The sequence below is a fragment of the Chlorocebus sabaeus genome, chromosome 22 (genome assembly GCF_047675955.1).
Source record: "Chlorocebus sabaeus isolate Y175 chromosome 22, mChlSab1.0.hap1, whole genome shotgun sequence".
NCBI lineage: Eukaryota > Metazoa > Chordata > Mammalia > Primates > Cercopithecidae > Chlorocebus > Chlorocebus sabaeus.
Window position 1 is genome coordinate 86,547,657 of NC_132925.1, and position 25,283 is coordinate 86,572,939.

General features: G+C 54.7%; 1 protein-coding gene across 2 annotated transcripts in view; it reads right to left on the bottom strand.

Annotated features, from left to right (window-relative positions):
- Nucleotides 1-5,287: 5,287 nt before the first annotated feature.
- PRKCD (protein kinase C delta) overlaps nt 5,288-25,283 on the bottom strand; it is a 31,411-nt gene continuing 11,415 nt past the window's right edge. For both annotated transcript variants that reach the window (XM_007984572.3, XM_007984571.3), the window contains 17 exons: nt 19,487-19,620; nt 18,223-18,422; nt 16,736-16,796; nt 16,396-16,558; nt 16,270-16,301; nt 14,785-14,870; nt 14,417-14,546; nt 13,047-13,147; nt 12,321-12,417; nt 11,995-12,095; nt 11,684-11,857; nt 11,330-11,421; nt 10,634-10,696; nt 9,186-9,324; nt 8,806-8,994; nt 8,055-8,183; nt 5,288-5,900 (listed from right to left, as the gene is read on the bottom strand). In XM_007984572.3, the coding sequence (XP_007982763.1) occupies nt 5,742-5,900; nt 8,055-8,183; nt 8,806-8,994; nt 9,186-9,324; nt 10,634-10,696; nt 11,330-11,421; nt 11,684-11,857; nt 11,995-12,095; nt 12,321-12,417; nt 13,047-13,147; nt 14,417-14,546; nt 14,785-14,870; nt 16,270-16,301; nt 16,396-16,558; nt 16,736-16,796; nt 18,223-18,422; nt 19,487-19,601 (2,031 nt within the window). In that variant the 5' untranslated portion in view covers nt 19,602-19,620 and the 3' untranslated portion in view covers nt 5,288-5,741. The remainder of the gene's footprint in view (nt 5,901-8,054; nt 8,184-8,805; nt 8,995-9,185; nt 9,325-10,633; nt 10,697-11,329; nt 11,422-11,683; nt 11,858-11,994; nt 12,096-12,320; nt 12,418-13,046; nt 13,148-14,416; nt 14,547-14,784; nt 14,871-16,269; nt 16,302-16,395; nt 16,559-16,735; nt 16,797-18,222; nt 18,423-19,486; nt 19,621-25,283) is intronic.

A 25,283-nucleotide genomic window follows, 5' to 3' on the forward strand; every position in this document is an offset into this window, starting at 1 on the left:
TCCCAGCACTTTGGAAGGTCGAGGTGGGCAGATCACCTGAGGTCAGGAATTCGAGACCAGCCTGGCCAACATAGTGAAACCCCATCTCTACTAAAAATACAAAAATTAGCTGGACGTGCTGGCAGGTGCCTGTAATCCCAGCTGCTTGGGAGGCTGAGGCAGGATAATCACTTGAACCTGGGAGGCGGAGGTTGCAGTGAGCCAAGATTGCATCACTGCACTCCAGCCTGGGCGACAGAGCAAGACTCTGTTTCTAAATAAATAAATAAGGCCAGGCACAGTGGCTCATGCCTGTAATCCCAGCACTTTGGGAGGCCAAGGCAGGAGGATCACCTGAGATCAGGAGTTCAAGACCAGCCTGGCCACATGGTGAAACACCATCTCTACAAAAATATAAAAATTAGCCAGGCGTGGTGGCAGATGCCTGTAATCCCAGCTACTCAGGAGGCTGAGGCAGGAGAATCACTTGAACCTGGGAGGTGGAGGTTGCAGTGAGCCAAGATTGTGCCATTGCATTCCAGCCTGGGTGAGAGTGAGACTCAGTCTCAAAACAATAAATAAAATAAAGACGTACCTGAGACTGGATAATTTATAAAGGAAAGAGTTTTAATTGACTCACAGTTCTGCATGGCTGGGGAGGCCGCAGGAAACTTACAGTCATGGCAGAAGGTGAGGCAAACACGTCCTTCACGTGGCAGCAGCAAGGAGAAGTGCAGAGTGAAGTGGGGCGGGGCGGGGGGGGGGGTGAGGTGGGGGAAGCCCCTTATAAAACCATCCAATCTCGTGAGAACTCACTGACTATCATGAGGACAGCCTGGAGGTAACCACCCCCATGATTCAATTACCTCCCACTGGGTCCCTCCCACGATTACCTGGGGATTATGGGAACTACAGTTCAGGATGAGATTTAGGTGAGGACACAGCAAAACCATATCAAACTTCTGAGGCCCACTTAAGAAGCCTGATTTCAGAGCTGGCATTCAAGTTCTGAAGACTTAAATCACTGAGGTTATGTGAAGGGCTGATTCAATCTGACAACTAGACCCAAGGAGTGCCCCAAACCTCACACGTCTGGCCTGGTCTGAGCTGTGCTGCCTCAGACCTGGCTCTCACCTTTGGGGGCCTTTCTTTGTCCCCATTCCCTTTCTTTGCTGCCGGGTCTTATATTTTCAGCTGCATGTATCTCCCCCTGCCCCAACCTAAGGAGATAAAGTGCCTGGGAGGATGGTCAGGACTCAGGAAACCACAACCAGCTCCCCAGCCTCTGGCATCACACAGGGTAGTCGTCCGGGGTCATGTGCTGGGCACAGTCAGGGTGCAGGAGGGAGCTGAAGATCCCATCCAGCTTGGAGGGAGGCCAAGGAAGAAGCAGGTGCACAGTGAGCTCATGGGCATGGTGGCTCACGCCCGTAATCCCACCACTTTGGGAGGTCGAGATGGGAGGATTGCTTGAGCTCAGGAATTTGAGACCTGTCTGGGTAACTTGGTGAAACCCCATCTCTACCAAAAATACAAAATTAGCCAGGCAGGGTGGCACATGCCTGTGGTCCTAGCTACTCGGGAGGCTGAGGGTGGGAGGATTGCTTGAGAAGCCCACGAGGTCGAGGCTGCAGTGAGCTGTGATGGCACCACTGCACCCTAGCCTGGGTGACAGGTCAAGACCCTATCTCTAAATAAATTAATAAATAATAAATGGGTGAATGTGGCTGTGACGTTGGAATGGTTGAATTTAGGGCCGTCTGGGGATTCTAAAAATACCGGGGAGCTGTCTAGCTGTAACCTCCACATCTCTGAACCTCTCCAAAATGGTCCCCCAGTATCTCTTTGTTGAAATATTTCCCCAGGGAGTAGTGACATGAAGTGGGAACGCCAGCGCTCCCTTCCACGGAGGTCCTCCCCTACTGGGGTCTGCGGCCTCCGCGGCGCCCGCGAGCCTTCTGGCCGCCAGAGGGCGCTGTAGCCCAGCTGGGGCCGCATGCTTTCCGCACTGTCCCTTCCTGGCCACCAATCCTCCGCCCGTGGTCTTCCGCGCAGGTTGCGGAGCGGGTGCTCGGGCCTCTGCGGGCCGCGGCTGGGCCGTACAGGCGGTTGACTTCGCCTTCCAGGGTGTGGCCTGTTCAGAGTAGCATTTTCTGGCTTCACCAGGGTGACTGGGCAAAATGCAGATTCCCCAACTGGCTCTGGATCTTGGAGCAGGTGGGACCGCAGGGGGCAGCTTTCAAAGTACGGATGCCCGGGCCCTCCGCAGATCACCACGTAAGTAGACCAGGGCAGCCTGGCATCGGCTTCCAGTGACAGCCAGGACTGAGACCCGCTGGTTAGAACTTGACGCAGGACCAGTACATGCTGAATTTGAGAGCCACTGCCTTAAAGGGACCTGGGGTCTGGACAGTCCATTCATTCATTCATTAATTCATTCACCCACCCATCCATCCGTCCGTCCGTCCGTCCGTCCTTCATCTCTGCAGCCCTTCCCTGTGCCTGAGACTTTGGGTGCCTTCATGAGCTGGCCCATGGAACCACAGGGTAGAATCTGGCTGCATCTTTGATTCTCTCAATGGCTCTTTTTGCCGATCACTTGGCCCTGCACCACTTTCCACGCCAGGGGAGTATTTAACCAGTTCCCTGGCTGCTGGGCCTTCTGCTTGCTTCCCGTTTTTCCCAATTAATCCATGCAGTGGTGGACTTCCTGGCAAGCCTCCTGGGGCCCTTGGGTGAAGTTCCCAGGTAGCTCTGCCTGAAAGGCACCACTGGGTCATGGGTGGGTGCATTTAACTGCCCACCTGCAGTCCAGTTAGAGGGCTTGCACTCGAAGTGCAGTGTGCAGTGGACAGGTCTGCTCTCCTGAGCATGTTTCATCCCACCAGAGCAGGGGGTCACAGTGGCTGCTGTTTCCTATGCACCTAGTGCATGCTGAGCTCATGCCCTGCACTTAGAGGCATCGTCACAGTCCACAGCAGCCATCATAGCAATCCCCATTTTACAGTAGAGGAAGTTAGGGTGCTGGAAGATTAAGTCATTTACTGAGGTCACACAACCAGGGACATGCACAGTTCGAACCCAGGGCTGTCTAGTAGCCAAGCCCGTGCTCCTGCCTTCAGGCCCTCCTGCACCCATGACGCTCCGCCCAGCACTGATGGGGGACCCAGCTCTGTTTGGTCCTTGCACAGGGGGACCAGGCTGGCTGCTGCTCGAATACCTACTTGGCAGGTGGGAGGCAGAGGGCAGTCTGCCTGCTTCAGGGTCCCCAGGTCCCAGCAAAAGTGTGGTTCAGGGCCCAGCCATAAGAGGCATTTCCTGAGGCTGCTGGATCAGGCCTGGCACCCACCCAATGGCTGGGAACCGGCCTGGAATGGTGTAGCCTCCCAGGTGATTTGGCAGTGTCCTTAGCAGCTGCTTCCTGTCCTGGGCTGCTTGAGGTGGACCTCACGGGCACAGCCCCTGTCCTTTCCTGGGCTCTGCCTGGCACCACTGAGTATCAGCAACAGTCCTACAAGGGCCCACCAGAGTCAGTTCCATGAGGCAGGGGATTAATGGTCTGGTTTTACAGATGAGGAAACTGAGGCCCATGAAAGAACTCAAGTGCATGGTATGTAGGCGGCAGAGCGGAATTCAAACCCCAGGCTTCTGATTCCAGGCACCATGTTCTTCCCACCACCCTCCACTGCCTCTGGCTGATAAACAAGCTATTCCCCCGTTCCACACTGGAGAAAACTGGGCTCGAGGTGCCAGGCTCCACTTTGGTGCTTCAGGAGGATGTTGGGAAGCTCTGAGTTCAGACACCAACCACGTTTTTGTTCTAACCTCCCTCTGAATGGCTCCATGGGGTTCCTGGGGAATGTGTGTGTTGTGGCAGAAGCAGGGAACAGGGGGCCCCCAGGCACCTCCTCTGGGCTCCTACAGCCCCAGTGTCCCAGAACAGAGCCCATGCCATGCTGCCAGTTCCTCCACCTGTGAACCCACGGGACAAGCACTTCTGAGGTTTTCCCTGCTGTCCTGGACACCCAGGCTGGCCCAAGGCAGAGCAGGAATTCAAGAGGAAGTTTTCCTAAGATAGGAGGTGGGGAGAAGGGGACATTTGGTCTCTTTGGGGAAAGTTTGGCCCCCATCCCTGCAGCCCCCTCCCTGAGCCAGCACCAGCCCCATACCATCCCGCCCTCTCCAGTTGTGGAAACTTGTACCTAAGCCCAGAAAAATGAACTTGCTGGAAGTCAGCTGCTTGGCTGCCCAGGCCAGCCAATCTGGTGCTAGGAGTGTCTCACCCCCCTCTAGGGACAGAGGGCCAGGGCTAGACCAGAGGGTCTGAAGAGCAGGCTCTGCCTGAGACCGGTGCCCGAGACAGCAGGGCGGGAACAGAAAGAGGGAGAGGTAGTGAGGGAGGCGGAAGCAATGAAAAGCCAGGAGAGGGGGAGACATGGAGTCGGTGGGGAGGAGGGCAGAGCAGACTCACTGTCTCCAGCTGAGCACACTCAGGGGGGATGCCGGCGCCTCCTGGTCTCCTGGAGCCATTCCTCACCTGCACGACAGGCACACTGGAGCACGTCTGTCAACCTTGGCCCGGTCACTCAGCATTTTTCCACCTTTCTCTCCCACCCTGCCTGTGTCTCCTTCCCCAGGTAGGCAAAAGCTGCTATGATATAGATTCTAGAACTTAGACACAGACTCCTCTGCGGCAAAGGCAGGGATAAATGGTAATGAGATGAGGAGTTACAGCTATGGTCTCCTTGCCTTGCGCCCATTTTAGAGGAAACTGAGCCTTTTATTCCTTCTTTTTTTTTTTTTTAAAGAGACAGGGTCTCGCTATGTTGTCCAGGTTGGTCTCAAACTCCTCGGCTCAGGCAATCCTCCCACCTCAGCCTCCCAAAGGGCTAGGATTATCGGTGTGAGCCACCACGCCCACCCAATACTGAGGCTTAAAATGATCAAGTAACGTGCCCACATCCTTTGGCTACTCTGTGATTTAAATCCAGATATGCCTGAAGCCTGAGCTGTATTTTCTTCCTCTCCTCCCTCATCTGGGGCCAGCCTCAAAGCCTCTGCTTATGCCTTCTACTTCTCTGCCCTTCCAGAGACAGCTACAGCTGGCCCCATCACCCCACAGAGACATCTGGGGCTCCCTGTAGCCACCTGGAAAAGTCTGCTTTAGGCCCAGGGTCCTGGGCCAGAGGAAACCCATAAATACAAACACATTTGCATGAAGGCCCAGCAGTTAGCTTCCGGACCAGTGCTGCCAAAAGTGGGAGTGGCCGCCACCAGCTTCCTGGGACAAATGTGTCCTGACAACCAGGTTGGTACCATTTGTTGTTTATTTAGACACAAATAAAAGAACCTGGTGGTTCAAACAGCTTGTGCTCCTTTTTTTTTTTTTTTTTGTCGTACATATATTTTTTTGAAAAAGATCAACATGTCACCAGTCCCCCATGGTTTTTCTCTACTGAGCAATATATACAGCCTATTATATATATATATGTCTATATATATAATATATATTTTCAATAGATAACTACATTCAAGTAATGAAACACAGGATTTACAATTTCCCTCCGAGAGCAGAGGAAAAGCAGATTCACACACAGTTCACAGAGGAAGTACCATGAGAGCCTGGCCAGACAGGAGCCAAGGCCGCTCTGGGGGCAGGGGCGGGGCCAGCAGCAGAAGTCACCACAGTCCTTCTGGTGCTTATCATGGGGAGGGGTCAGATGTGGGTGGAGGGCGGGGCTAGCCTACTCTGTCCAGGAACCTCAGTCTTCCAGGAGGTGCTCGAATTTGGGATTCACAAAGGAGAAGCCGGCAAACGCAGACTGGTCCATGGAGTCGATAAGGTTCTTGTCGCTGTAGGAGAGGCGCGCCTTCTCATTCAGGAACTCCTGGTCGAAGTTGCTGTAGTCTCTGGGGGACTTCTACAAGCAGAGGGCAGGGGTGAGCGAACAGGACGTAGGGAATGGCCCTCCAGACACCCCAGGCTGGAGTCCCTGCAGGGCTGGGCCAGGCCAGAGCTGTCCTCACCCAGAACAGAAAAGGGAGCCTCCCCTAGCAGCCTAAAAGGAGCCCCAAGGGAAAGAGGCTGCCATTTCCCCAAGAGGAGGAGGAAAGTGACCAGGGAGCTCTGGGCCTGGGTGAGGAGAGGTGGTAGCCTCCTGCTCAGGGGCCACCAAATCACAGCCCATGGAGGCCAAATCTCACTCACCATCTGTTTTTGTGGGGCCCACAAGCTAAGAATGGCTTTCGCATTTTTAAGTGGTTGGAAAAAAAAAAACAAAAGAAAAATATTTCATGACATGAAAATTAGGTGAAATTCAAATTTCACTTTCCATAAATAAAGCTTTTGTAATACACAACCATGCCCATTTGTTGATGTACTGTCTGTGACTGCTTTTCAAGCCTGAAAAGTCCAAAATATATACTATCAGGCTGTTGACAGAAGAAATTTGCTGATTCTCTGCTTCTAATAATGTGATGGGATGGTCACACAGAGAGACCGCAAGCTGGTGGCCCTTTGGCCAAACTGAACTGGCAAGTATGATCATTTCAGCTTGAACTGGGTTTTAATGGAATTTCAACCTGTATTTTATTTATTTATTTATTTATTTATTTAATTTATTTTTATTGATGTATATATTTTGAGATGGAGTCTCACTCTGTTGCCCAGGCTAGAGTGCAGCGGCATGATCTCGGTTCACTGCAACCTCCGCCTCCCGGGTTCAAGCGATTCTCCTGCCTCAGCCTCCTGAGTAGCTGGGATTACAGGCACGCGCCACCGTAACTGGCTGATTTTTTGGTATTTTTTGTAGTAGAGACGGTTTCACTATGTTGGCCAGGCTGGTCTCGAACTCCTGACCTCAGGTGATCTGCCTGCCTCAGCCTCCCAAAGTACTGGTGTGGGCCACCGCGCCCAGCCTGAACCTATATTTTAAAATTGAACAATGCAACATAAAATCCAGATTTCCAGCTTCTTTTGAAAACTGGCAGATTAAAGCAGCCGTGGGCCTACTTCCTGCCCACTCTTGGTGATGAGAGCCCCCTGGACAGCCCCTGCCCCACTGAGAAGGGGTACATCACACCTGCTTTGTGTTTCTTAGTGCAGAGAAGGAAATCTATCAAAAGTGAGACTGAAAGCAGGCTGTGTGATTTTCTTGCAGCTGGCCTAGCCTGTCAGTTACATGCTCAGCCAGGACACGTCTGAGTTTGAGGTCCTTGGTGTAGGGGAAGTGCTCTGTAGCCTCAAAGCACAAATGTGGGGTGCATTACACAGGCTGCCCAGTGGGAACTGTGTGCCCTGGTGGAGGAGGGGAATCAAAGGAGACAAAGGGAGTGGGAAGGAAGAACTGTGGTCACAGAGGGGCCACACTTGCTTCTGCTCTCAGGCTGGTTCCTTGGTGGCCCTGTAGATTCTGGGCCTTTGAGTGAACCATCCCCTCTTCCACCTGGAATGCCTCCCAGCTGTCCCTTGTCTCACTTCTTCCAAGGGAGCCTCTCAGACCTCCCAGCCCTGCTAGTCTCACTTCTTCCAAGGGGGCCTCTCAGACCCACCCTCTTCTCTGCCGCCTGGGCTCCTGCTGACAGACCCACTCAATAGCAACTGATCATGTGTCCTGGGGTATCTCTTAGGCTGTCATCTCGTATCACAAATTGTCATCGGTGTGCAAGTTTCTTATCTCTCCAACTAGCTGCAAACTCCTCCGGTTCTGGGACTGTGTCTCCCACTTTGCTGTGCAGCCAAGCACTGTGCTCTGCATTCAACAGGGACCCGGGACTCCCCATATGTATTGGAGAATGGATTGAATGGAGTAATAACATGAGGTTTTAACTCTATTTCCCAAAACAGGGTCCTGTGCATACAGTGGGATCCACAATCCCCAGTGTGTGCTGACTGAGTCAGGAGGGAGAGGATGAGAATACAAGGGCAGCAGCTGTGACTGAACATGCTGTGGAGCTCAGGGAAGTAGACTTGCTGGAAGAAGGGAGAGGTGGAAAGCGTGTGAGAGATGTAGGAGAGAGGGAGGGCAGAGGAGGAGGAGCCCAGCCCGAAGACAGTGCAGGGCAGGATCACGTACCACTTTGGGCCTGAAGGGTGGCTCCAACCTCCGCTTTTCCAGCAGAGTCCAGTTTATGGTCTTGAAGAAGGGGTGGATTTTGATGTTTCCGGTCACTCCCAGCCTCTTGGTCGGTTCTCTTTCAAAGAGCTGCAACCCAGCAACCCAGGTTAGCACCCGAGGGCCATGGGAAATTGGAGCTTCAGCAAATCCCCAGCAGGCCCAGGGATGCAAAGCCAGGCTTGCCCCAGCCCCGCAGTCAGCCTGGGGAACAGTGGGGCTGAGGGAGGCCACTCTGGCATGCAGTGCTCCCAGTTTCCCCAGAGATGACAGGCTCTGGGCTGGACATCCACGACTTTGCTAATGGGACTTTTTATTATTTACTATCTGCCTGGCTGACAGCTGAGCATCGTATGTTTCTATTTTCTTCCCAACAACTCTGTGAGGCAAGACTGCTCATAGCCTCATTTTGCAGATAAGGAGACGAACTCTAAGAGGTTGTGACCAGCTAGTCCCAAGCAGAGCCAGCGTTTGGCCTCGGGTCTGTCTGTCTCCTGACCCTGGGCCCTTAGTCACCATGTCAGGCTGATTCCATGCACAGGACTCGACAGGAGTTCCTGGGAACATGGTGAGAGAGCAATACCCTGTATGTTAGGACTGTGGCACCACTGAGGCTGCCATTCCAGAGACAGGAAGCTCCTCACCCAAAGCCCAGTGTCTGCCAGCCCCTGCCCCTGCCCCAGCCCAGCCCAGCCCAGCCCAGGGCCTGCACCTTCTCCAGGATGTCCTTGGACTCCTTGGTGATCCAGCGGGGATAATGCGGTGTGTCCACACGGATGGACTCGAAGAGTTCATCCTCATCATCACCATGGAAGGGGGACTGGCCAATGAGCATCTCATACAGAAGGACCCCGAAAGACCACCAGTCCACTGAGAATGTGTACTTCAGGCCCTGTAGGATCTGAGGGGGAGCAGGTCAGCAGGAGCTGAGGTGCTGGGGCTGAGAGGGGCCCCTGGGCACGAGCCCTAGCCAGGCCACCTCAGCCTATGGGCTTTGGCTTGGACCTCACTGCCCTTGGGAAGCCTTCCTCCGCCCACCGTGGGGAGGCAAGGTGCCTGACTGAGCGGGGGTATGGAAGAGTATCAGCTCACCTCAGGGGCGATATAGTCAGGAGTGCCGCAGAAGGTGCTGGCCCGGTTCTCCCCGAATATATTCTCTTTGCACATCCCAAAGTCGGCAATCTTGATATGGCCATCCCGGTCCAGCAGCACATTGTCCAGTTTGAGGTCCCTAAGGACAGGGGACAGGTAAGAGTCAGCAGGGGCCATTTCTTCTCCTTCCCCACCCTGCCCGCCATGTCCTAATTTTCAGCCATATTAGTCCAGGACTGTCCCCAAGAGTACAAGGGAATGAGAAAGAGAAAAGGAAGCAGGAGAAAGAGATCCTAAAAACAGGTGCTTCCTGCAAGTCCCCTACTGTGTGCTAAACGCTGGGCACACACCGCCCTACTTCCTGAAACCCAAATGGGGCTCAAACAGGTGATGTCACTTGTCCAGGGTCCCCTAGCAGTCGGCAGCAGAAGTGATCCCCAGGTTCAGTTTTGTCTACCCCCCAAAGGTGGGGACCATGTCTATATTTAGTAATTAGTCATTTGAGTAGATACTTTATGCATATGGGAACTAGAAATGGCAAACAGTACAAAGTCTGCCTTCCACTGAGCTCAATCACCAGGCTCTCCTTAGAGCAATTCTAGGCGTGGACAAGCATATGGCAGCATGCAGCTTGCTCCCACTTTTTTTTTTTTTTTTTTTTTGAGATGGAGTCTGGCTGTGTCACCCAGGCTGGAATGCAGTGGTGCAATCTTGGCTCACTGCAACCTCTGCCTCCCGGGTTCAAGCAATTCTCCTGCCTCAGCCTCCTGAGTAGCTGAGATTACAGGCATCCACCACCATGCCCAGCTAATTTTTGTATTTTTTAGTAGAGACAGGGTTTCACCGTGTTGGTCAGGCTGGTCTCAAACTCGTGACCTCAGGTGATCCATCCACCTCGGCCTCCCAAATTGCTGGGATTACAGGCATGAGCCATCGCACCCAGCCTCTCTCCCACGTTTTAAAGCCTGAATGCTAATATTCGATACACACTCTCCCACAGGTTGGTTTTCCATTTAACAGTGTGTCTTGGCATTATCCCACGTCAGTACACAGAGCCTGGCCGCAGCCTTTTTGGTGGGTGTACAGTTTCTACCATAGGATAGAATCATAACTTATTAGATGAGACTTTATGGAACCAGTCTCTTCTAGTGGAAGCTTAGATGGCTTGATGGGTCTTCCGAGTGAGACTGATGGCTCCAAGGATGGGCGGGGCGATGGTGTCAAATATGGGCAGTGAGTTCCTAGTTCCTGGAGCTAAGCCAGCCTCAAATGGGGGCCACAGGAATGCTCGCACCAGGGTGGGAGATTTAGGCAAATCCCCAGCTAAAGATTGATTTCCAGCAGAGAAGGAACTGGAGTTGGGGGAATCCTGCTTGCAGCATTTCAGAAGATATGATGGGGCTGGAGCCTCCCCTCCCAAGAGCCCCCCGCTGCCCTAACCCCTGCACCTGTAAATGATGCCCTTGCTGTGTAGAAACTGCAGTCCACAGATTATCTCAGCTGCATAAAACCTGGGCAAGAGAGAGAGACAAAGTGTTCTAGGATCTCTGCCGAGCAGCCTCTGCTTCTCCTCGGGCCCTCATCCCCACTTCCAGGGGCAAGAAATGCTGCAAATAACTCCACGGACAACCTAAGCATGATCAAGTACATCTTGTATCAGGTAAGTGGGGGCTGGTAGCCCAGGCAGAAAGTTCTGAAGGGAAAGCTCTCAGTGAGCCAGTTCTCTAAGAGTGTATGCATTTATATGCATGTACACATGTGTTTGCATGCATGCACACACACACGGTTAGTTTGGGGTGGGAGGGCATGTGAATGGGGAAAAGCAGGTCTGGGGGCCATGCACCAGGGTCCGGTGTCCTGTGTCATGTAAGACCACCATTTGCAAGGCTGCCCTGGCTGTGGCCCGCAGAGGGGCCAGGACCCAGAGTATTTGCACTGAGCCCCCAGCCGCAGCTCACTTGCCACCCATGGCTTCCTGTGTGTTGTGGACCCAGGCTACCCCCACATCTCCCCAGCTGCTGCTCTAGCCCAGGCTGGCTTTTCTAGGGAGAGGGAAGAAGGCATGGAGGGCAGACTGGCAGTGGGTTCTGAGCCAGTGGCCCTTCCTCCATGCTGGGCCCTTCCCCACCATGTCCCTCACATACGTGGCACGGTAGAGTTCAAAGCGGCCTTTGTCCTGGATGTGGTACATCAGGTCCCCCCCGTTGAGGAACTCCATCACAAAGAACAGGTGGTCCTGGGGTGGGGAGGGTGGTGAGCAGGGGTGAGGAACAGGCAGGAGGCTCCCTCACTCAGGGCCACTGGGGCCAATCCCCAACAGGAAACAGCAGGGACAGGCCCTGGCTGAGGGGGACAACTCTGCCCTGGGAGGCATGAGGGGGAAAGCATGGCCCTGCTTTAAGTGGCCTGAGTGGGAGACACAGCCCTGACTTAGAGGGGCTGAGGGGCTGTGGGACATGGCTGTGGCATGGGGCGGTGACGGCAGGAGGCCCAGGCACCTTGGTCTGGAAGGTGCAGATGAGGTGGGTGAGAAAGGGATTTTCTGCGGCGAGCGTCAGCACCCGCTTCTCAACCATGGTGCATTCCACGTCGTCGTCGATCAGGACTACATCCTTCTTGAGGGCCTTGACGGCAAAGTACTCTCCTCTGCCCTTCAGCTCTCCAAGCAGCACCTGATGGGGAGGCACGGGTGCTGAGCAGGGGAGGACGGGGCAGGGGCCACAGCCCAATTCAGACTCCCGCCTCAGCCACCTAAGTGGGAAGCAGCCAGGGTGAGGTGGGAAGCAGGTGCCCGGCCCACAGCCCTCACCTTCCCGAAGCTGCCTTTGCCCAGGACCTTGTGGAAGATGAAGTTGTTGATGTTGCACTTGCTGCTGCCCTCCCAGATCTTGCCGTAGGTCCCACTGTTGTCTGCCCGAGAGACGGCACCTCCTCAGACCGGGGTCTCAGTCTACACAACTCCCCTCCCCAGGGCCCAGGGTAGGCTGGGGGAAGGGGTCTCAGAGAGGAAGAGGCTCACTCCCCAGGGCCGGGGGTTCCTCCCATGTCTCACTTGACAACGGAAGGAAGGACAGTCCCCTTTCTTTGGCCTCAGGGGGAATACAAACTGTACAGGGCCAATGGACCCAGCTTCACCTTGCGAGTCCTCCCCAGCGACTCCGGTCTTCTTCTCGAAACCCTGGTATATCCCAACAGGCTCTGAGGAGGCCGAGTCTGATCTCCGGGAGGCTCTCTGGGGAGGGAGCAGAGGTGGGGGGCCAGATGGTCAGACCATTATCAGAACCCCTAGCCCAGAAGGAAGACCCCCAGGTATAACTCCACCCTCAATACCAAGAGGAGACAACAGGGGCACAGCCCAGGCCTCCTACTCGGGCTGCACGTACACAAGCACACTCTTCCCGGAGCCCAGAGAAGCCTCAGTGGTCTGAAAGGCTCTGATTACGAACAGAAGTTTTGTAAACGGAACCCTACCTTCCCAACCACTCACTCAATAGATTTTATTTGACTATTTAGCTTCATTTCTGATTGATTCTAAAATTTTACCTTTAGGTTTTGTGGCATCCCTCAAGCCCCACCCATGTACAAACGTCCACACCCAAAGTCTAAGTTCAAAGTGTTCCAACACCCAATCCTGTGGTCCCCAGGTTTACCCTCAAGGAAAGAACTGCTTGAATAATGAATTTCTCATGAAAAAAAGGCCCCCTTCCTCTGCTGCCTAAATTCTTGAGTTGGATCTTCCCAAAGTAGAGTCCTGGGTCTAAATATACCCTGGCTGTCTGTGGCTCCCCAGCAGTGGCTGTGAGCCTTGACTGTCCCTGACCCCACTGCCCTGTGTCCAGGGTCCCCATAGCATCTGCCCACCTGGGTGACTTGGTTCAAGGCCTCGGCCAAGAGCTTCTGGTTGATGCCGCAGAGGTTGGCCACCTTCTCCCGGCATTTATGGTGCACATTCATGCCGCAGTCTGGGGTGAGGGAGAAGTGGGGCTGTCAGTCCTGGAGCTCAGCCAAGGGCAGGGGGCAGTGTAGGAGAGGGGCAGGAGAGCATGAGAAAGGAGGGCTTTAGCGGGGTCTGCTGGGTTCCAGTTTTTAGGAAAACATTGATCTGAAGCCATCATATATACTTCAATCTCTCTTTTTTTTTTTTTTGAGATGGAGTTTCCCTCTTGTTGCCCAGGCTGGAGTGCAATGGCGTGATCTCGGCTCACCACAACCTCTGCCTCCTGGGTTCAACTGATTCTCCTGCCTCAGCCTCCTGAGTAGCTGGGATTACAGGCATGCATCACCACACCCGGCTAATTTTGTATTTTTAGTAGAGATGGGGTTTCTCCATGTTGGCCAGGCTGGTCTCGAACTCCCAACCTCAAGTGATCCACCCACCTTGGCCTCCCAAAGTGCGGGGATTACAGGTGTGAGGCACCACGCCTGGCCAAGCACCTCAATCTTTCATGTTTTTTTTTTTTTTTTGAGATGGAGTCTCCCTCTGTCACCCAGGCTGGAGTGCAGTGGCGTGATCTCGGCTCACTGCAAGCTCTGCCTCCCCGGATTTGTGGCATTCTCCTGCCTCAGCCTTCCGAGTAGCTGGGACTACAGGCACCTGCCACCATACCTGGCTAATTTTTTTGTATTTTTTTGTATTTTTTTTAGTAGAGACGGGGTTTCACTGTGTTAGCCAGGACGGTCTCAATCTCCTGACCTCAAGATCCGCCCACCTCGGCCTCCCAAAGTGCTGGGAATACAGGCGTGAGCCACCGTGCCCGGCCAATCTTTCATGATTTAAAGAAAAAGGAAAAACCAGAAGACATGGGACCTAATTGAAAACCCTTCAAAGAACATCTGGGTCAACTTAAGCCACTTTCCCTCCAGGGTCTTCTGTCTCATCTCTAAGTGAAGCAGAGGGCAGTGGAGGCGTGTCTGGGCGCCTGCCGGTGTGCACCACGCCTGGCTTCAGCATCCTCTGCTCACTGGCCCCTAATAGGGACTCTCTAGGTCCTGCTTTTCCCCTTCAAATGGCTCAGAGGGGTGGAGCCACCCACCTGTGGTCACACAGCAGGTAAGTGGCAGAGCCAGTCAGGCCAGTGGGGAGGGTCCACCAAGGCCTCGCCCTCATCAGGTCCCTGAATGAGGTGCCCGTCTCTAGGTGAGGGAGCGAGGGCGGTGTCAGGTGGCTGGAATTCACAGCAGCACCAGCTGGGAGTGCCCCTCCTGCAGCCCAGGGGCGGGGTGGCACGCACCTTCACACTTTAATCCTTGCTTCACCAGTCCCCAGAGCAGGCTGCCGCAGTGGTCACAGAAGGTGGGGCTCATGTAGTTGTGAACCTTGAAGCGGTGCGGCATGTCGATGTTGAAGCGTTCTTTCTGGAACTGGGGGTGGGGGTATCACAGGCTGAGGGTCAAGTGCCAGCTCCAGCCCCTTCTTCAGCCCCTAGCACTCCCCCAACCCTGGGCACAACATCCCAAGAAAGCTCCACTGGGAGAGGAAGGAAAGACTAAGAAAAATGGGGAGGGAGGGTAAGCTATCCCCGGAGGGCAGGGAGAGGGTGTAAATCCCTCCCATGTGGCTAAGCCCCCGATCCCAGCCCTGCCCCAGCCCCAGGCTCACTATGGTGTCCCGGCTGTTGGCCGCAGTGCCAGTGCATCTGCCGATGATCTTGTCGATGCATTTCTTGTGGATGGCGGCGTTACATTCTTGAAGAGGCACAGGCCCAGAAGGGGGAAGGGAGGGCACCGGGAGGGGCAGAGTCTATGAGCTGGTGCCTGCCGGTCAGTCCAGCCCTCTACACAAAGCCACCGTTCTCCTGACCACCCACACCCTCACCCCACAGAGGCCCAGCGCTTGAGTCTTCCTCCCGCCAGCCCTCGAAGGAGGGGCCTGGAGAGGACGGGGTGGAGAGGACAGGCCAATCTGCAGGGGCTTAGAAATGAAGGAGTCCTAGTGGGCAGGGAGGTGGGCAGAAGTTAGGGGGCACGGGGCATCGCAATATGAGAAGTGGGGGCAGTTCTTTCCCTCTTCCAAGCCCTGGGATAGCAAACAGCTCCTAAATGCCCTCTCTCACACATGCACACGGACACGCCCCAAAACAGACACCTGTACATATACACAAAGCACGTGTAATAATGATAACAAACTTCTTACACAGAACGACTGCCAGCGGAAGGCACTTAAAATACAGCCTTACATATCTTACTCCATTTGATCTTCACAATGACCCTATTATACATTATAGTTATATCTAATTTATAGATGAGGGCCAGGCACAATAGCTCACGCCTGTAACCCCAGCACTTTGGGAGGCTGAGATGGGTACGTCACTTGAGGTCAGGAGTTCGAGACCAGCCTGGCCAACATGACAAAACCCCCATTTCTACTAAAAATACAAAAACTAGCCAGGCATGGTGGTGCACGCCTGTAATCCCAGCTACTCGGGAGGCTGAGGCAAGAGAATTGCTTGAACCTAGGAGAGGGAGGTTACAGTGAGCTGAGATCACGCAACTGCACTCCAGCTTGGGCAACAGAATGAGACTCAGTCTCAAAAAAAAAAAAAATTATAGATCAGGAAACTGAGGCACAGAGAGGTTAAGTAACTTTGCCTAATGCCCTATAGCTAGGAAGTGGTAGAGCTAGGATTCAAACCCAGGCAGTCTGGCTCCAGCCTGCGGCGCCTCATGCATGCACCCTCAGGGAGAGAGTGCGCTCACACCTGTGTGCTCAGAGACACCCACATCTACACAGACGCACATGCAGCCACTGTGCACTAGTACAGGTCCTATCACTGCATCTCCAGGGAAAAGAGGCCTGGCGCATGGCCTGGGCTGGGTTCTGGATGAATACTCTACTGTGCCCAATTGCCATCCACCAACTCCCAGTCACTGAATACGCAGCTGGGAAGAGAGGCGCAGAACTGGTTTTCCAGAGCAGCAGCAAGCCAGCCCCAGCACTCACTGAACTCAGCTGCTGTGTCTACACTGGGAAAATTCACGTGCATACACTCTCTGAGCGCACACAGGCACCGGCACACACACAGGCACTGGCACACGTGAGCACACACGGGTACATACGTACAAACCGGCCTGTGGAGACACTTACGCCTGCATTTGTAGCCTTGCTTGTTGAGGCCCCTGAAAGGCAAAACCCAGGCAAAGTGAGTGAGTGGGGACTGGGATCGGCCCCCACTACCCTGCACCACCACCAGTGGGCATGGCCAGTTCTCACCAGACAAAGTCTTTGCACACAGAACAGAAGGTGGGTTGCCCAAAGAAGGTGGCGATAAACTCATGGTTCTTGATGTAGTGGATTTTGGCCTGTTTGATGGCTCCGCGGCGGTTCATCGTTGGGAACTTGGCCTCGTCCTCACTGCGCATAGACTGTTTGCAATCTGGGGACCATGGAGTGGGGAAGTCAGCCCTGGTATCTGGGAGAGGTGGCACCCCTGCACTCCCTCCCAGGGTGGCCCTGGACAGTCTGCCGAAGGGAGCCGCTTCCCTACACCTCAGTGCTGGCTCTGCCTCTGAACCAGGCAAAGGAGCCCCCTCCATCCCCAGGGAGTTCTTACCCACGTCCTCCAGGAAATACTGAACAGACATCAACACCTTGGCCTGAGGCTGCAGGTCCAGCTGTTGGGGGCCAGAGGCCAGGGGAGAACAAGGTCAGTGAGGGCGGCCTGGGCCAGGCCAAACTCAGAACCCGCCCCCATGGCTGGTCCCTCAAGGCCAAGGCAGCCCCCCAAGGCCTAGCCAGACACTTGTCTGCCCAGTGTGGGCAGGGCCCTGCCTGAGCCCCACCCCTGAGCCCCACCCCCACACTGTACCCAGGGGTATTATTACATTTAGGGAAGTGAAAGGGTCCAGCCCACACCCAGCCCAGACACATAGCTGGGGAACAGAGCCGGGAGGGAAATTCCCCACCCCTACCCACGGCGGCCCCCTTAGCAAGGATCTTAGAATGGAGGCCCCCACCCATGTGCACATGTGGAGAGAGACAGACACACTCATCCTCGTGCACACACGCTGCCCCTCCGTCTGTGCCGAGGGCTCCTCATGCAGACTGGACAGTCTTGAGGGTGGGACCTGAGCCTCTACCCCCTCACCTCCCCCAAGACCCAGACCTGGTGACTGATATCCTCCCTTGAGGGAGTGGAGACAGCATAGCCAGAGGCCCCTCTGTGTCTCTGCCTGACTGGCCAAGGGTCAGTACAGCCCTGTGTCAACCTCTCTCCCATCCCAGCCCCCTCACCCCTCGCAGGAGGCTGATCAGAGTCTCCAGTGGTCACAGGGCCTTTCGTGGTGGAGACATCTTGGTTACATCCCACATGTAACCCCAGGGGACTTCTGCCAGTGCTGGCATCCTGTGGCCACCCAGAACACACAGCTGCACATGGCTGGGTGGCCACTTGCTTGTGCTGAGTCTCCATTTCAGCAGGTAAGTAGATGAGACCGTAAGCCTCCCCTTCTCCCACCTCCTTGCTGTTAAAGGTCACTATGTTGCCCCCTCAATGGCTGCCAAGGTCTAGAATATATGCGAAGATTCCAAAAAGAACTGGAATAATGGGTGCCTCTGGGAAGGAGGCCTGGTGGCCTGGTTTTGGGGCAGGGACACACCCTTTCGTGCAGTTAAAAATGTTTTACTATGTGCATATCCTGCCTTTCCAAAATTAAAAAGGAAAAAGTAGTCACAATAAGGAAGTTGGCTGTCTTCAGCACCTGCTATGTGTCAGGTTCTGCAATAAGCCCTGTACATCCAGCTGCTCCTTTCATTTGAACAACTGACCCTGAGGTAGGCACATTTAGTAGCGCCCTCCCTTAACAGATGTGGAAGCAGAAGCTCAGAGAGGCTGGGAATCTGGTGAATTGCAGAGCCAGGATTCACACCTAGGCCACATTGGCCACAGGGCTGGACTGGTGGCCAGCACAGGGCCTGGTGCCCTTCAGCTGTGCTCACTAACTGAGCCCACACACTGATGCAGGCGTGTGCGCGCACACACACACACACACACACACACACACACACACACACACACGGCGCGGCTCGTGCGCCCCTCACCCAGAACTCAGCCTTGCCGTTGTTCTTCTTGCAGCGCTCGGCCAGCACCGACACACCCACGGTCACCTCAGACACTGGCTCCTCGGCTGCCCGCATTAGCACGATCTGGATGACGCGACCCTCATAGATGTGGGCATCGAATGTCGACTTCCACTCAGGATACATGGTCGGTTTCTTCTGCACCAGTGTTTTCCCACGCTCTGCAACAAGGCCAGGCAGGGAAGGTTGGGTCAGGGCCCCTCTGTCCCTCCCTCCTGGATCTCCATGGCCTTCCCCTGGCAGAATCTGCCTGACTCTTCTGCCCTGAGGGCCTGCTGTGGTCCCCCAGTGTCCTCTAGAGCACAGAACTGTCTCAGGCACCCTGCTAGGTCCTCCCTCCAGGCCTTTGTTCCTGCTGGTCCCTCTTCCTGTGTCCCTCTTGCTCCAGCTCCATTTAAATGTCGCCTGCCCTTATGCATTCACTCAGGGAACATGGGCTGACAGCTCCTGCATGCCAGCCATAATATTCGAGGTGTGGAACACAGCTGAAAGAAAAGCTACATCCGGGGCCTGTCCTCCTGGATCCCCAGGCCTGGGTGGCGAATGCACCAACTCCTTCCTCAAGTAACTGTTAAGTCACAGCTGTGATGAGACTGAAGAGGGTAAGGCTGCTAGTGCTAGACTTGCCTATGGTCAAGTGGCCACAGGGTCAAGCCTAAGGGTCAGGGAAGATTTCCTAGAGGAAGGGACAGTTCAGCTGAGACCTGAGGGACAACTAGGGGTTCACCAGGCCAGGGCAAAAGCAAGAGGGAATGGTGTGAGGTATGTGCTTCCTCCAGGAAGTCCTCCCTGACCTCAGGTTCAGAGGGTGCCTTCTCTGGGCTTCCCTATTGCAGGACTCACTGCTTTGTGACATGCCTGGTTTCCCCACCTGACTATGAACCCCATGAGGGCAGGGCCAGGTCAGTCCTGGAGCATGACAGTATCCTCAGTGCCCAGCACAGGCCCTGGCACAGATGGACATGTAAAAATTGTTGGGTAAAACAACCAGTGGAGGACGAGCCAGAAACTCCAAGCCTTCCAAGGAGGGCTCAATTTGGCCAATGTTTGCAGCCCTATAGAGACTCAGTGGCCTCTGCCTTCATAGCTGAACGGGGCAGGGAGCCAAGGATGAGGAAGAGCAGAATCCTTCAGAGGTTGTAGGGAACAAGGCCAGGCCCCCTCCAGTCCCTCCAGCTGGGCCCAGATTCCCAGCCCCTCTCCAGGGTCCAGCCTCCAGGCCTACCTGTGCTAAGCGCCTCCTTCATCTTCACGGCACAGAAGGGCTGGTTCGCCTCGTCCTCAGCCTGCAGGGAGCCCAGCTCGTAGGAGTTGAAGGCGATGCGCAGGAATGGCGCCATGGCAGGGCCTGCAGTGGGCCTGTGCACACAGAGGGATGAGGCCAGGCGGCCGGGCAGGACTAGTGGGAACAGTCACAGGCAGCACTCAGGGACCCACTCCCCCAGGGCTCTCCCACGATTGGATTTGGCCCACATGGTGCATATATACACTAGTCTCAGTTGCCAGTGTTAAAAACTGAGAGGTTTGCCGGGTGCAGTGGCTCACGCCTGTAATCCCAGCACTTTGGGAGGCCAAGGTAGGCAGATGGCCTGAGGTCAGGAGTTCGAGACCAGCCTGACCAACATGATGAAAAGCCGCCTCTACTGAAAATTAGCTGGGTGTGGTGGTGCATGCCCGTAATCCCAGCTATCTGGGAGGCTGAGGCAGGAGAATCACTTGAACCCGGGAGGCCGAGGTTGCAGTGAGCCGAGATCGCACCACTACACTCCAGTCTGGGTGACAAGAGCCAAACTCTATCTCAAAAAAAAAAAAAAGAAAGAAAAGAAAAGAAAAAAATTGAGAGGTTTATGTAAGTCTGGATTTGTGGCGTCTCTGGTAAAACTGGAAAATGTGACGTTGGACCCACTGGGCAACAGCCAACTAGCAATGGGATGGCTGCCCTCCATCAATCTACCCCAGGCCAAGGGCACTCCCTTCACTCCTCCTCAAAACCTACCTGGGCCCTGGTGGCATTTGCATCTGTCACCCCAAGATATTCATTTGGGGAGTCACTCAGTGCCTCCCTAAGTACCCTACTGCTGGGCACCTACTCCATGCCAGGCACCTGGTATGTGCCATTGTTATCTGGTAAGGGGACAGGACAGAGCCGCCTCTTTTTCCCATCCTGCCCCATGCAGCCCTTTGTGATTTTCTAAGTTTGGGGTTTTTTCTTCATAACCACCCAGGCAGACAAGCAGGGCCAAGATAAACACCCCCACTTTTCAAATGGGAAACTGAAATTCTAAGGCAGAATCAGAACCAAAAGCTGACATTCCACTAACTTGGCACCCACTTTGTTCAGGGATCAGGGCAATCAGAGGCTCTGCCTACATCAGTGTGCCTGACCCTTCTAACTTGATCCCTTGGGGTCAAGTGCCTCTCGCCTGCCTGGAAAGTTGCCTGCACCTTCAAACTAATTATTTCCCCAAATATAAAACAGGTGGGCATGGTGGCTCACTCCCATAATCTTGGTACTTCAGGAGGCCAAGGTAAGAGGATCACTTGAGGCCAACAGTTCAAGGCAGCCATGATCGTGCCAGTGCACTCCAGCATGGGCAGCAGAGTGGGACCCTATCTCTTAAAAAAAAACCCAACTGCCCAGGCGCGGTGGCTCATGCCTGTAATCTCAGCACTTTGGGAGGCCAAGGCGGGCAGGTCACCTGAGTTCAGGAGTTTGAGACCAGCCTGGCCAACATGGTGAAACCCCGTCTCTACTAAAAATACAAAACCTAGCCTGGTGTGGTGGCGCATGCCTGTAATCCCAGCTATTTGGGAGGCTGAGGACAGGAGAATGGCTTGAACCTGGGAGGCAGAGATTGCAGTGAGCTGACACTACGCCATTGCACTCCAGCCTGGGCAACAGAGGGAGACTCTGCCTCAGAAAAAAAAAAACCCAAACTGTATTTTAATGTTCAATGTAACGCTGAATGTGCCTTGCAGATTCACACACAGCAGCTCCCACACTCCTGGGTTTCTCACCATTCTCTAAGTTAATGTTCATTATAGTAAGTGACCCCAAGGGGCTCCTCAGGTTGCCACTTGTGAAGGACACTCAGGTGTGTAAGCACCTATGTGCACACTGGCTTCTGCCCAGGCCCCACAAGGCTGCTCCATAGCCTTGGTTGAGGGAGCGCTCACTCGATTTTGTGCACACACACGTGTATTCACTCCATCCTGAACATAAGCCAGCACACAGGGGCTCACTCAGACACACACGTGTGCATGCACACACAACAGCTGCCCAGCCCCAGATGACTTCCTCCAGCTCCTGTACAAGGTGGCCAGAGCAGCGGCCAGATCTGCTGGGAGCTCCTAGCTCAGATGAGCTCACAGCAAATGCTGACCTCACCCTGCAGCCCAGCCCAGTGAGTCCAGGTAGCCCTCTGAGGCCAGCAGCTGCCAGAGCAGAGAGCAGGACCCAGGCGGGCAGACCCCACCACATCCCCTGCTCGGCCTTGGCTCCTACTCAGTGGATGTGAGAGTGGGTGTGCAAGCTCATGCATGTGCCCAAGTCCCAAAGCCTTCAGCTTGACACCAGCAGGTGGCCTGTGTGCCAGGCCAGCTGCCCATGACCTCTTGGTGGGCCACAGAGAGAGGGCCAGCTGGGGGCTGCTGCTGACTGCTCCCCAGGCTGCAGCATGCATGAATTGGTGTGTGTGAGGTTGCACGGGTCTACTGGTGCATGCGATTATATGCAGCCATTGGAATGGGTGGCACATGGTGGGCACTCAGTTAATATTGGAGTGAAAAGCAAGCTACGTGGGCCTGGCCTCACACATATGCAGGAGTCTGGTTGAGCATCCCAAACCCATAAGCAAGACGGACATCTTGCTCCTCTTGCTGCCTGGCTTGGCCCTGAGGGTCCAAGAGATCCAGCACCCAGGTGAGTACTCCCTGGGTCTGGAATGATTGGCAGGTCTGTGTCCACACATCCAGGGCCTGATCCAGCAGATGCAGCTCTGCTGTTAGGAAAACCTGGAGACCCAGCTGGAGCAGTAAGCAACTTCTGAGTGCCTCGGAGGATGATGAGGGTTGAGGGGACAGGGGCGCAGAGATAAAGGAGGAGCAAGTGTGTTGCAGGTGGCCTGGACTCCTAGAGGAGAGAGGCTCAGGGCAGCTAATGTGGCAAAATGATGGCCAGACTGCCTGGGTGCTGCACCCTGACACCAACGTTGCCTTGGCTGTGGACTCTGTGCAGGTCACTTGGCCTTTCCGAGCCTCAGCCCTCCCATTTCCTGATGAGGAAGAGTCTCTTGGCCCAGGGTTGTGGTGAGAATGAAAACTCATGTAGGATCATGGCTACAATCAACCCAACAGGTCTTGGGGAGGGAGGTCCTCTTACCACTGTCACCCCCTCTCACTGCAGCATCCATCCCTCACTGTGCACCTCCCTTCACAGTTTACAAAGCGCACTCGCATCCCCCACCGCATCCATTCCCCCTGCCCAGCAGCCCGGGAAGACAGCCTTGGTTACAGATCCCACTGCTCAGAAAGGGAAATCAGGTCTCCATGAACATACAACTCACTCAGGAGCACCAGATGCTCCAACATCCGCCAGCCAGGTCCTCCTCCCAGTCACCAACCCTTGGGGCCCACCCCTGACAGCCCATAGGCTCCATGGCTTCCCCTGCCCCCAGCCTGCCCAGCAGGAGGTATGCGTGGGGACCACCCCAGGACTGCATGGAGGGTGGAAGAGACAGTGGGTCAGAGAAGCCCCACGAGGGTGAGGCAGAGCCCAGGACCTTCCCACCAGAGGATGGCCCTCCAGCTCTCTCAGGCCACACTCAGAGCAGCTGCTGCTCACAGTTAGAAGCCACTGGAGGGAAAACCACAACCACAGCAGGCCCCAGCCTAAACCTGCACCGCCAGGCTGCAGCGCCATGAGAACTGGGGAGCCATGGTCTTCATGGGCTGCCCCAAGGCTAACCAGCAGTAACCATAGGGTCAGACCCAACCTCCTAGGACTAAAACCAGGGCACGGGCTCTGGCCAGGTTCTGCCACCTCCTCTGCCCCTATTTGTACTACCCAGAGCCCCACATCTTCTTCCATCACTGTGTGACTCTGAGAGAGGTCCTGGGTCTCTCTGGGCCACAAGTCCCTGCTCTGCACAGCAGAGTCAGAGTCTGCCCCCTACCTCTCAGAGTGTATGGCAGGGAGGAGGGGGTGAAGCAGCAGCACAAAAGCAAGGTGTGCTGACTATTTATAGCCCCCATGCAAATAGGACCCAGCCCACGGAGGCCCCAAAGGAAGACTGCTGGCTCAGCCCAGACTCATGGCCACTCTGCAGGGCCAGGGGATGCCTGGAGCTGGACCCACACAGTCTCCACGGGGACAAGCTCCTTGGAGCCAGCCAGGCCTTTCCCAGCTGCCTAAGGGCTCCTAGTCTCTATTCTGCTTCTCCAGCCTACAGCAGAGGCGGTTTTATGAAGCAGAGAGCACCAGACTAAGGGTCAGTGTCTAGGTATGAATCTCGGCTCCTCCACATACAAGAAAGACAGTCCTTTTCTGAGGCCGACAATGTCGCAGATTACCTCTGTAATTACATTAGCTCACTTTATCCCTATGCGGATCCAGAAGGGATTTTACTGATGGGCATTTTACTGATGAAGAAACCAAAGCTCAGAGAAGCTATGTAACTTTCCAAGGTTACACAGCCAGTAAGTGGTGGAAGGATAAACCAGGCCTGCCTGATGTTGCAGCCCAGGTCCTTTCCAGTAAGCCACGTTGGGAAGAAGAGACCAAGAGAGACAAGAAGGTAGAGGTGGAGAGAGGAGGGTAGAGGTGGAGATGGATAAATGTGCCAGGAACAGCACACACAAACACACACGAAGACAAAAAAAAACAGGGAGGTAAGAGCTCCAAAAGACAGGTACCCCATGCATGACCAGTGGTCTTCCCCGCTGACCTCGCCGCTTGGACCAGCCTCCATTTCCAAAACCTGGGGAAGGGCCAGGCACGGTGGCTCACGCCTGTAATTTCAACACTTTGGGAGGCCGAGGCGGGCAGATCACCTGAGGTCAGGAGTTCGAGACAAGCCTGGCCAAGAAGTGAAAACCCGTCTCTACTAAAATACAAAAATTAGCCAGGTGTGGTGGCAGGCACCTGTAATCCCACCTACTTTGGTGGCTGAGGCAGAAGAATTGCTTGAACCCGGGAGGGAGAGGTTGCAGTGAGCCAAGATCATGCCACTGCACTCCAGCCTGGGTAAGAGTGACACTCCGTCTCAAAAAAAATAAAAACAAATAAAACAAAAACAAAACCTAGGGAAGGCTTGGTCACACTGGATCCCAGCCCCAGTGAATGTGAGCCCCAAATCAGCAGCCCAGAGGTAAGGAAAGGCGGTAGCTAGGCCAGGCCAGAGAAGGCAGGTCACCTCCTCTGGGACAAATGGAAACCTGTTCCCAGCCAGTACCCAGCAGCGGGCAAAGCTGGCCTCAAGGTGATCAGAGCGACCTTGGGTTTGGAGCTCCCAGGCACAGAACTCCGGGTTGTCTCCAGCAGACAAGTATGTGTGCTGCACATCCACACGTGTGCTGGTGTATACCAGCAAAGGAGGCTGGGGTGAGGGGCATGGCCTGAGGAGCGCCAGCAGGAACAGGAATGCATTTGCTAACTTGTTGGATAATGGTTTTGTCAAAGGTGAAAAACCCTAACAAGCCAATCTCTCTACAAGAGACAGGTCTTCAGAGACTGGCATGCCCATCTCCTCATTGTACAGAGGAGGAGACTGAGGCCAAGGTAGTGCAGTGAGGGTCCCCTGGCTCCCAGATCCGGCCTGGCCCCTCCACCCCATCCCTTCCCTGGTGTTCGATTCTGCCTCACAGGCCACAGCGTGATGCCCGTTGGTCAGAGGAGTAAGCTGGGCTGGAGGAAAGAGGCTTGATCAGGCTGCTGGGGGGAGGTGTGTGAGAGCAGAGGGAGGCTGCCTCAGAAATGTCTAAGGGAGAAACGAGGTGGCACGTTGAGGTCAGTCAAAGCAAGG